At 42.5% G+C, this 12,125-nt stretch overlaps 1 protein-coding gene across 1 annotated transcript in view; it reads right to left on the reverse strand.

Annotated features, from left to right (window-relative positions):
- Window positions 1–6,248: 6,248 nt before the first annotated feature.
- ESR2 (estrogen receptor 2) overlaps window positions 6,249–12,125 on the reverse strand; it is a 32,313-nt gene continuing 26,436 nt past the window's right edge. Inside the window, exons 6-8 of the mRNA XM_010163104.1 lie at window positions 10,915–11,048; window positions 9,088–9,262; window positions 6,249–6,946 (exon numbers count right to left, since the gene is read on the reverse strand). Of these exons, the coding sequence (XP_010161406.1) occupies window positions 6,757–6,946; window positions 9,088–9,262; window positions 10,915–11,048 (499 nt within the window). The 3' untranslated portion in view covers window positions 6,249–6,756. The remainder of the gene's footprint in view (window positions 6,947–9,087; window positions 9,263–10,914; window positions 11,049–12,125) is intronic.

The raw sequence follows: 12,125 nt of genomic DNA on the forward strand, positions 1-12,125 counted from the left end.
AGGCCTCAATCTGGTTTCAGCTCTACCTCCAGCCCTCCCCCCTGCCAAAATAGTCAACAATTCTGCTAGCGTGGGAAGCAGAGGACTGATAATTGTTTATTATGAGTTGTCCCCCCTACAGTTAAATTCATCAGTTCCTGAAGCATCCCAGCACAACCTGCATCTTCTGTAGTCACTTGGTGCTGGGAACATCCTGAGAACTCAAGTACTTGACAAAGTAAATCAACCAACAGCTTGTGGAGCTACTGCAAACGTAAGGATGAGACACTCGCCCACACCGTGATCATGCATATTCTACCCTCATGAAACCAGTCTCAGCCCAGCTACAGGAAAGAAGTGACCAAAAAGACAGATATTTAGGTTTTATGATACCTGTTTATTCAGCCACAACACTCTACAGCTGAATGAAACACACATCACCATGAGACAAGTACTCTAGGTTCACAGAACTAAAGAGCAGCTGAGCTCAAGGTCAGGGTTGTGGGGTTTTTTGCATTAGTACAAAAGGTACCAACTTCAGTCCTAAACCCATCTCCATAACAAACTTGGTGTGAGGGCAAAACATGACACTAAACCCATGTAGGAAGTAGGACTCAGAACAGAACATTCTGGGGAACATGTGCAGTAACCACTGTTAATGGCTGTGCCAGCTCCTTAGTACCTGACATGAGATGTAAAGAAGGTTTTGGCTCTTCAGGCAGCAGCAGCAGAAGATGGCATTGTTAAGGCATAGCCATCTTGTTTTCTTCATGCACTTAAATCAAAATCACTGACAACAATGTGTGAGGAATGAGGTGACTCCTACATGAAAAGGTAGAGTTAAAAAAATATCCAGTTCATAAATAAAATTAAGTCTTAGCTATGAAACAGCGTGCCACAATTCACCACACTTCAGTTCAGTAGTAAACGCTGTGAAAATGAATGTAAATAATATATAGTTTCTATATTTTAGCGATCCACTTGCCTTTAGTATTCCCATTTCCAGTGCTCTCTTTAGAATTGGATTAGGCACTGGGTCAGCACAACAACCACATCCTTAACTCCTTTGCTGAATCGTTATCTCACATGACATAAATAGCATCCAACAATTTCTTCTGAGACAAATGGTGACAACAGGAAAGGCTTTTCTGTGACTTCTAGTGCTGAGTGTATGGAGGGATCACAGGACCATGCACTGTCGAAAGAAATGGTGCAGCCTACAGCTGGGCTGAGATGAAGAGCAGCTGCCATGGTGGTGACTGTCCTTGACTGTGCTCACCTACAGCAGCCAGGAACAGGGGTTATAAGCTCCCCTGCAGTCCAAGGAAGTGGACAGAATATATTGATACATGTACTGAATATATAGCTGGTCAGTATTCAGCCCTATGAAACGGTAATTCCTGTGGCAGGCCCTTAGACAGTGCTCACTGTCAGGCACCTCAGACGAAGCCATGCAAATCCATACTTTGTTTTTAACTTCAGCTCTCAAGGTAAGAGCAACCTGTCTTCCTTGGGCACTGCTCTTGGTGGGGAAGGGAGGACGTGCTGTCTCTCTGTGCCATGTGCTCACTGTGCTAAAATCAAAGTAGATCCATCATCACAATCGCATTTCTAATTATCTGTGGGCTAAAGCACATCCTAGGGAGGGCAGCTATTTCATCAGTGCACAACTGTTTTCTGTTATTCAAACAAAGGAACAACCTTGGAGGCACAAAAGCAGGCTCTCTGGGCCAGCTTTTCAAAATCATTTGGGTCCAGCTTGATGGGAAAAGCACAGGCTTGCTCTCTGTATAGTTAGGCTCTAAGCCATCAGCGCACGGGTGGGAGCAGCAGCAGCATTGTGCTTTTCGAGACCCCAGTCATGGCCATTAGCGATACTCATCACGCTCAGGCTGAGCTTCCACGTGAAGCTTTTGTACCAATTGATATGTAAGTATTTTGAATCTTCTGAAAGCAATTCTAAATTACATTCACAGGCCCTGATCCTGAAAGGGGGAACTTCAACCACCTGAACATGTGCTGGAAAAGCAGCACAGCAAACTGCAGGCAGTCCTACATCTCTGGGTGATGGAGAGCCTGACCAGAGGAGACACATTGCTGGACATGGGGCTCACTAATGCGGAACTTCTCAGAGATCAAGGTTGGAGGTAGCCTGGGCTGCAGTGATGAAGCCCTGGTGAAATTCTCAGTCTTGAGGAGTACAATATGGGGGAAAAAGTAGAGTCAGGACCTTAAACCTCAAAAAGGCAAAATTACAGCTGTTTAGGGCACTGGTGTGTGGGATCTCGTGAGAAACTGCCCTCTGAGGCAAAGTGAACAAGAGCTGGGAGATATTTAAAGACATTTTTCTTAGGGCACAAGAGCTCTCAGTCCCAGTGTGCAAGAAGTCAGACAGGGGAGGCAGGAGGCCAGCTTGGCTAAGTCAGACTAAAACACAAGAATGAAATGCACAGGCAGTGGAGGCAGGGACATACATCCTGGGGAGATCACAGGGATATGGCCCAGGAGTGCAGGGAGAGGATCAGGAAAGCCTAGGCACAGCTGGAGCTGAACTTGGCTAGGGACATGAAAAATAATAAAGGTTTCTTCAGGTACATAGGACAACAAAAGATGATGAAATAAACTATACCTCTCACAATGAGCCGAGCAGGAGACCTGGCTACAACCAACATGGAGGCAGCTGAGGTACTCCACAACATTTTGCCTTGGTCTTCACTGGTGAGTGGTCTAGCCACGCTGCCCAGTTCACAGAACCCAAAGGCAGGGAGTGGGAGAATGAAGTACCACCCACCACAGGAGAAGGTCAGGTTTGAGACCTGAAGGTGCACAAGTCTATGGGACCTAATGAGATGCATCTGTGGGTCCTGGGGGAACTGGTGGATGAAGTTGCTAAGCCACTGTCCGTCATATTTGAGCAGTCATGGCAAGCTGAGAGAGTTGGGGTTGTTAAGCCCAGAGGACAGAAGGCTCCAGGGAGAGTTTACAGCAGCCTTCCAGTACTTAAATGGTGCCTACAGGAAATATGGAGAGGGACTCTTTACCAGGTAATGTAGTGACATAACAAGGGGTAACGGTTTTAAACTGAAAAAAGGGTAGATTTAGAGGAGATATTAGGAAAAAAATTTTTTCCTGTGAAGCTGGTCAGACACTGGCCCAGATTGCCCAGAGAAGCTGTGGCTGCTCCTCCCTGGAAGTGTTCAAGGCCAGGTTGGACGAGGCTTTGAGCAACCTGGTCTAGTGGAAGGTGTCCCTGCTGCTGGCAGGGGGGTTGGAACTGGATGAGCTTTAAGGTCCCTTCCAACCCAAACCATTCTATGATAAATTACAAACAAGACAAAAATTCTTACCTCAGAAGAGACCCACCATTGGTGTCATCTCGAATATGACCAAGAGGCAATTTTTTTCAGGGCTCACTGCAGTTTTAGGCTCTGTTAAACCACTCTAATGATGCAAATACAGCAAATGTCTTCCATACTCCAAAGGCCATCAGGAGGAAAAGAAAAAGTTCCAGTACTTAAAAGGATGCTCTCCTTTCATCACAATGATCCCTGTCAGTCAGTTAGTAAGGAATTAACATTTTATTATTAAGGAATTATGCATATTTATTGAAAAAAAATCTTAAAGTGCTACACATTTTATAGAAGCACTCAGCCTGTCAGGCACTATCTTAAGGGAGAATGTTCCAGCACATCTTTTCCCCATATTCTTCCCTCTGACTGGCAATGTGACATCACTAAAAATGGGTAATTTGCAAGAAGGCCGAGGTGTGGAAAAGGTCTTGCATTCCTGGAGACAAAACATTTCAGCTGCCTCAAATGCTCCAAGATTTACCACATTTCTTCATAAAAAATTACAGTTGTTTTACCATTTCATTCTAGTGCCAGACTTGAGAGGAATCTCAGCATATTTTTAACAGCACACATAAGGAAAAGTTTGGGCTTTTTTTTTTTTTTTTTTTTAGTCCATGGCAACTGGCACTCCTGCATGACTTGCTCACCTCTGCAAACACCCCAAAACTGCAGCATAATTTCTTCAAGTAGAAACAACCGCTTCTGGCCAGGTCCCAGCTCAGCAGCAGAGGCTGATGTACAGCTGAGCAGTGGAGGAAAGCCATAGTAAACCAGCTCTGCTCCTCCTCCTCCTCCTCCCAGCCCTGGCAGCACCTCAGCACTCCATCCATTCATGCTGAAACTGGAAAAGTTCCCCTCAATATCTAAACTGAAACGCAGCGCGACAGCTCTGCTCAGGTCTGGCAGGGACATGGACATGCTGCACACCAGGAACGCAGCATCAGGGAGTCTGTGGGATGCAGACCCATGACAAACCCAATGTCTCTCTCAAGAGACAAAGGTCCCTTGTTCAGTCATTCTGTCACACAGCTCCCTGTTTATAAACTGTGCTCTTTGAGCCACATGCACCTTCTCCTTATCCAAACACAAACACAGCTATATTAATCCAGAGAGTCGACAGCTATTGGCTTTTGGCCATTTTAAAACACTAGTAATAACTTTTAATAAAATGATGTTCAACAAGACAAAAAATATCTGTTAGAATCACATCATTTCCCTAGTTGCACTGTGCTAGTAACAGCATATATGAATCACAACACACGTGGCACAAATCTGCAGTGTGACCCTTTTACAAAGTCACTCCAAAGCAAATTTCCATTTAGATGTTAATTTTACAATTTATACCCACTCTTTCCCATTTTCTTTTTAAGAGGTTTGTTTCAAGATTGCACATAAATTCAGCACTTCTAAAAAAGCAAACCAACCAACCAACAACAACAAAAAAAATCATTTAAACATTTCTTTGAAAAACTGTGTTAAACAAAAAGATTACACAAGATAAGGAAAATCAGGAAAAGAACAATGCAACAGGCATCGAGGCCAGAAGGTGATCAAGCCCAAGAAACACAGAAACACATCTGTTTCACACTAAAACTTCCCTCAGAAAGAAAGTACCAATGAATTACAGACTGTACTCACATTTTTTTTCTCTTTTTTTGTAGTAAATGTTACACTTATCTAGAAGGGCACTGCTATATTACAGTTTCTTAAAAACAATAAAAAGGTACCTAGTAAAAATTTAGACCATCAGCAGCATCTGATATAGTACAAGATCAAAACAAGACAACAGATTTGTGTAACTCACTGAAAACTCTTTATGCTCCTCCTATAAAAAATATTGTCCTTGGCTTTGAAAAAACACCAAGATCAAAGGTTTGACTAATATTCAAAGTATGCAAATGGCATGCTAAACAAAGTCCCTAATCCAAAAGACTTATTGGCTCAAAATAGACTTTTGGTGTGATCCCAATTTAATTTTGCCATACCTGAAATGCCCAGGACATACATGTATTATATTTAGACATATCCATTTAGAGTGATTGCAATTCTAGCTCACATCAAAATGCAGTTGGCAGTTGCCAGAATGAATGATGCCATCCTGTTCTTTGCTGAGGCCAACAGCCAGGCTGTTTCCTCCAGGTTTTCTTTTGCTCAGTGCAGCTGAAATGCATGCAGAAATCAGCACAACGGCTTTTAAACCCACATCTTCAGTGAAATTTAAACAAGGAAGTGCCAGAACCATCATCCCTCCTGCTCTTTGAGGGATCCTATACAAGATAGAAAACCAGAGCATAAGGTGCCATGCACTTTGAAAAGAAGCAAGCAGCAAACCTGAGGGCAGCAGGCAAAAGCAGGTCCCAGTTTAGGTTCCCATCCACTGCCCCACCCCCTGAAAAACGGCTGCAAGAGCTTTCAGGTGGGCAGGAGATAATTCCACACCTGAGTCAAAAGGGGAGGGAAGATGGTTTGTTTCTAGCTGATTTCACAAGCCCTGATTAGCAGATCATGTACAAATGCAAACAGGTAATATTCACAGAGCAACCTCTTGTACCTAAATATTATAATAGATTTAACATCATTAATAAATATATAAAACAACATATTAATCTCACCAACAAAACACGTTTCAAAGGTCAGCACTGACTGAAATATCTCGGCAGTTTGGTCATTGTTTAAAGCACTGAAGAATAATACACAGATAATAATGTGAGTGTTAAGAAGAGGCTCACAAAATACAAACTTAAGCTCGGTTTAACACTTCTGAAGAGGCTCTGAACTGGCCCTAGAAGCTATTCTGAATGGCCTTCAAATGAAGGCCCTTGCAGCCATTGCATATTTAAGAAAAGAAGAAACTCCTTTACACTGTACATATCTTGGCACTTTATCTAGATCAGCTGCAAAGCAGGTTCCCCAGGGACCAGCACACACAGGTAAGTGGATCTGTCCCAAATGATGCTGCTCTACATTTCATACAATCTCACACTGAAAGAGGAGATTACCTAGTCGGTGCTTAAAAGCCTTAGTCTGGGAGATGGAGACCTCGGAGCTCACTCCTAGCCTTGACACAGACAACTTCTGTCATCTTAAAACAGGCCATTTATCTCTCTGTCTCAGCTCACGTTCCTCTGAAAAGGAGAGGCAGTAATTCCCTGTCTCACAGTGCTGTTCTGAGGCTTAATTTCATAAGGTGCTTTTGAAGAGTCTCAGAAAAGGCACTATAAAAGTGCAGCTGTTACAATGTCAGAAACACGGACAGAGGTGTGCGTCCCACGAGCCTTTCCCGAGATCCCGATGTGCAAATCTGGAAGAGATGAGGCCTTGCACTTGGTCACACTTCAGCAGTCCTCCCAGGAGCTTTGTTTTCTCCCATAACTTTGTTTTCTCCCATAACTTTGAACAAGCTTCACATTCCCAGGTCTTGACAGACTTACTGGGCTGCCCCATTTCGCAGACTGTCACCAGTCTCCATTTGTTCTAATGGGCTAAATTCGGGATGTGTGACCGGGGACTTCCTTTGGCCTCGGAGAGTGTGCGCATTCAGCATCTCCAGCAGCAAGTCATACACTGGGACCACATTTTTACACTTCATGCTCAGGAGATGCTCCATTCCCTTGTTACTGTGAAAGAGAACAGAAAATAAGTCAGCGATCTGGGTCTGACAATGCCGAGACAGAAAACCTGCTCATGGCTTCAAGAGTGTCCTTTTACTTATTAGGAGTGAAGAGGATTTTGCTGCTGTAGTCCCTGAGATCACTTACCACTGTCAACAGTAACAACATCTCAACACTTTAAAGCTGAGTGTTTCAATACTTAGGGAACCAAGATTTGTTTTAGTCAGCACAAACTGACTTCAGAAGATAATGCTGATGTACTGACCCTATTGAAATCAAGGAGAAAATCTCTTTGATGCTGTAAACATGGGAGGCTCACACACTTCAGCTTTATACAGAAGGGGAATTTACAATGTGTAGCTCTAGTTACCTACTTCTCCTACCTGATTGAGCAGGAAAAACAACTACCCTGGCTAACTTGAAGCAGTTTGTTTCCTCTCTGCATGTCTAGTGTCAGATCTTGCAGATGGCTAAAGGCTTTAAAAGGCATTTTTTTGTTATGCAGTAAGATACAATGACACCTTGTTAGCTTGAATGCTCTGCGGCTGTATCATGATTTGGACTAAGAGGAGATGGCTGTTGCCATTGCAGTTGCACATACATATACTCCAGATGCATTGAAGGTTTTGGGGTTGTAATGTAAGTGCACTTGCTCAACACCAAATTTATCACAGTGGAAATAGCAGCAGCCAGCCAGCACATAGCTGACCTGATGGATGGGCTTGAGAGGGGGGCAATGGTTCCAGATAAACGAGGTTCTGCTACAATTCAAGAGTTATAAATATGTTAATGGCAAAGAAAAAATTGCACCCCCCTCCCCCTATACACCCAGCTCTTGAGAGTCCTGCGTCATTTGGTAATCAAGGCTGAGAGCATCAATTATTTCCAGAGCAATGTATAATTGACTGACCAGTGCTAAGCAACGTAAAGGAGACAAGTCACAAAAAATAGTCTCCAGACTTCGGCTGAGGCAGGCTCAACATAAAAACTCTTGTTTTAATAAGAAAATATAAAAATTTTTCAAAGATTCACAATGTTTATGTTCACACCATGCCAGAACAAGAGCTCCTGCAATGCTGTGATGCAGTGTCACACCACAGTGGCCAACCCAGGTGACGGCAGTGCACCAGAACCGTGATTCAAGGTTCAGCTCTGGCTGGTGCTGTTGCTTCTGTAGGACCAGCTCTCCAACTCACCCCCAGTTCACAAACTGGCTGTTAAAATCTGCCTTTTGGCACAGTCAGGTCCCTGCTGCTGCCACCTGCTCTCCCAGGAAGCCTGTTGCAAAGGTGGTGGCTGTCTCTCTTCCAGTGTTACTACATGAAGTCAGATATGTCTATATCTCCTTTGCATGCTCCAGCCTGGTCCCAGGAGCACCTTCCCTAGACAAACAGTTCAAAGCCAAGCTGCAAGAAAGCTTTGTGAACAGCTGGTCTCTGGGTAATAATTTAAAATCACAAACAGCCTGAAAATTAAAGCATCTGTTTGTAGGGCCCTACATTTGAGTCTGCAGTGCTGCAAGCAAAGACGAGCAGTTCAAGAAGGTCCAGAAACTGGCAGGGAGCAGAAGAGCTGCTTCCCGTGGGGAAAGCAGGAGTGTGGCATCACTGTAGCACAAGTCACTTGGCTAAAATGCTGTGGTTCTGAATAAAATACAACAAATTTGGCCAAAATTGGACAAACTGGCTCCCAAAGTACACTTTGCTCCACCAAAGCCCATGCTGCAGATCAGTTTTGAAGGAAACTTTTATTTTGGACTGAAGAGTTTTGATGGCTGTGGATGTGGGGTTGGTTTTGTTTTTTCTTTTTTGAAGGCTGAATTTGTGTTGTTGTTAAACATGTTGGGCAGATACATAATGAACAATTTAATGTAATCATGGCTGTGGATGTGGGGTTGGTTTTTGGTTTTTTTTTGAAGGCTGAATTTGTGTTATTGTTGTTAAACATGTCGGGCAGATACATAATGAACAATTTAATGTAATATAGTTAAGACAGCATTTTAATATCAACACAGCACTTTTGAGTGCCAGCAAGCACTTGAGTACACTGCCTGTTTAGCTGTGCTAGGAAGGAAAGCCTTACCATGAACAGAGATGAGGAGCAGCACACTAACACCTCACACATTACACACCTTCTGTAAAATTTACCTTGCGTGTCTGACGTGTGAGAGGAGCATCAACAAGTTGGCCAGACGAGTTGTCTGCTGCTGCGAGGGGATTCCGCTCTTGGCAATAACCCACACCAAAGCTTCTGTGACTACATTAAGCAGGTGATGCAGTTTCCTGTTGCTTTCAGGTTCTTCTGCTGACAAGGGAAACATGCCTAACCAGAGAAGAGAAAGAAATACTCCCTGCTCATCAGGAAGAAAAAACCGCTATGACTGTGGATTTTTTTTCTGATGCAATATTTCAGTAGGATTAGAGAAGATATATTTCCAGACACCCCCCTCAAGACTCCATAAATGATGCTCTGTGTGCCACATCAAGCAAAGATTTACATTCCTTTGCCAAAATTTGATGGCCACATTACTTACAAACTGAGTAACTCTCCCAAATCCTCCCAAGATGACATGTTGAACATAGACCCTTCAGTCCAGAGAACGGACATGCTTTCCATTCTCCAGGGGTTTTTCCTTTGAATCACTCTGTAACTTGTAGTTTAGTAACTATTATGAATTATAGCATTATGCTTGCTCTAATACCTTCTTGCTGAAAAACCCCCTTTTTTCTCTGAGTATAGGGAGGGAGGAGACCATGGTGAGAGACACTGCTCATAGACCCAGCCTGCCATGGTGTCCATACAGCTCACTAAGGGTGCCATAATACAGCACTTGCCTACGGTGAGAAACATTAAAAGTCAGCAAAAGCAAAAAAAAAAAAAAAAAGAGTCTGAGAGTATGGGGAGGATAAAGAGGAAATCACTACTAGGAAGGTCTGGAAACACACAGTAACATTATTGACAGAGCAAAAGAGACCTGGGCAAAGAAAAAAAATCCTCCCAAAGATACTTATGGAAGGACATAGCTCCAGAGCACCTTGAAAATCAGAAGTAAAAGATTAACTGTGATGAGAAAGGAGAGCAGGGAGAGGTGAAAGGAGAGAATTTTTTGAGCAGTGAGGCTTTGAAGAAAATATGGCTGATGAATATTTTTTTAATTGGGTTTTTTGGTTGCTTGTTGTGGATTTTTTTAAGAAAAAAAGAACAGCTTTTGTTGTCTGGTGAAATACACAAGTGGGGTAACAGCTGGACTATTCCCCTTCAGAACTGGGCTGAGAATTACACAGCAGCTCCTTGCTGAAAAGAGTAGATGTAAGTAGTTAGATGTTATTTTGGTATTGGGGTTTTTTTGACAACATTAATTACAACATGTTCTGGGGCATAAAACTGTTCTGCTGCAGTCTACCCTAAACTAGTAAACACACACTCTGATTTGCTTTGTGTAAAAGGCTGCAAAGCAAAGCCCCTATCCTGAAATTCATCTTGCAGAACAGTTGAGTACTTTCAATCATTTCTGCCAATTAATTACCATAATTAGGAACATTTAAGCCAAATTAATCATCACTCCATTGAGTAACTGGTTTTACCAAAATTAAGAATTAAGGACAGGTTTGTAGAGCTGTACAGCAACTTTACTCATGACCAGGATCCAGAGAGAAACGAGCAAAACTTCTCCTTGAAAAGGACATACCCACAGCCTGGGCCATGAGCCCCACCTTCTGAGAAGTTTTCAGACTTTGGGTCTTTCATGGAGTTCTTACAACAAGACACAGACCCTAAATTCAGTAAATGATACAGTTTAGAAGTTTCTTGAGCAAAAATCCTTACAATGTGATGGTTAGAAATCCTTTCCTATTGTTCTCTTTCAGCAGCTTTATCTCATTTGACGTGTCTGCCATTTTTAGAGGTTGATTGCCCAGCCACCCTCAAAATAAAAAGTACAATTTGTTGAGCATCAGAGTCAACTGCATACTCACTGGAATTGAGGAGGATCATTGCCTTGACACACAGATACTCCTTGTGCTGCAGTTTCAGCTCTCGGAACCTTGAGGTCATGGCCAGGAGCATATCAAAGATCTCCAAAATTCCCTCTACGCATTTTCCCTCATCCCTATGGAAACACATTTAAAACGTTACCAAAAAAGTAGAATTGAGGAACTCTGACTCAGCCAGATAAAAGTCAAAGCACAAAGGGAGCAGCAAAACGCCTATCCATCTCATCTTTGGGAGAATTCAAAAGGTTCTGTCATGAAATCTAAATTGAAAATTACACTGGTATAAAAGGTCAGCACCTCTAAGGAACTCTCTAAAGCGCAGGCAGGATTGACCGCAGGTAAGTATGACCATATATCTGTTAACAGGCTTTATCATAGAATTGGTTTGGTTGCAAAAGACCTTTAAGATGATTGAGTCCAACCCTCACAGCCAGTATAATTCTGGATAATCAGTTTGAAAATCTGTAGTGCAGGGCAGAGTACCACCTGGAATAATTTTCCAGATTTGTTTCACAAGGAGTTCATACCACAACCAGTGATATCACTATTTGTACCTGATAGAGACTTCAGGACTTGGTGAATAAGAAAGTTCCTCTAAAATTAGTTTCTTGGAACAATAAGACATATTTAAAGAATAAAACAACCTCTACCCCCATCCCCCAGCATCTTTTTCTTTGAAGGTGTTTAAATGTAAATAGATTTTTTGGTGGTTTTGTAGTTTGGTTATTTTTATGTTTGCAAGTGTTTAATGAGTGCAACTTTCTCCATTTTGGATATTAGAAATGGTCTCATTTTCTGATCTGAAAAAAAAAAAGGAAAAAAAAAAAAAACAAACCCTGTAACAACAACCCTAAGCCATCCCAATGGGTTTTAAATTAAGCAGCAGCAAATTTCAAACCACTGAAGCTACTGTTCCTGTTTTTTAGGGGTTTTTTTCATATACTGGACTAAAAAAACCAATTAAGCTCTGTGACACAGTATTCAAAGGGATGCTTCTTATACTATCTGGAATATGAGATTTTTTTCTCTAGAACATTTTTAAGATGAGGCAGACTTGAGCACAGCAGTGCAGGATAATTATTTAGAATTATAAAGAACTTTACTCCTCTACTGGATCCCAAGAGGAAGGTGCTGAGCCTTCAGGCTGCAAAGCAGGCACAGGAAGGTAACACTAAGCAGATAGAGCAAGTACT

The sequence above is a fragment of the Antrostomus carolinensis genome, unplaced genomic scaffold (assembly GCF_000700745.2).
Source record: "Antrostomus carolinensis isolate BGI_N321 unplaced genomic scaffold, ASM70074v2 scaffold15282, whole genome shotgun sequence".
Taxonomy (NCBI): Eukaryota; Metazoa; Chordata; class Aves; order Caprimulgiformes; family Caprimulgidae; genus Antrostomus; species Antrostomus carolinensis.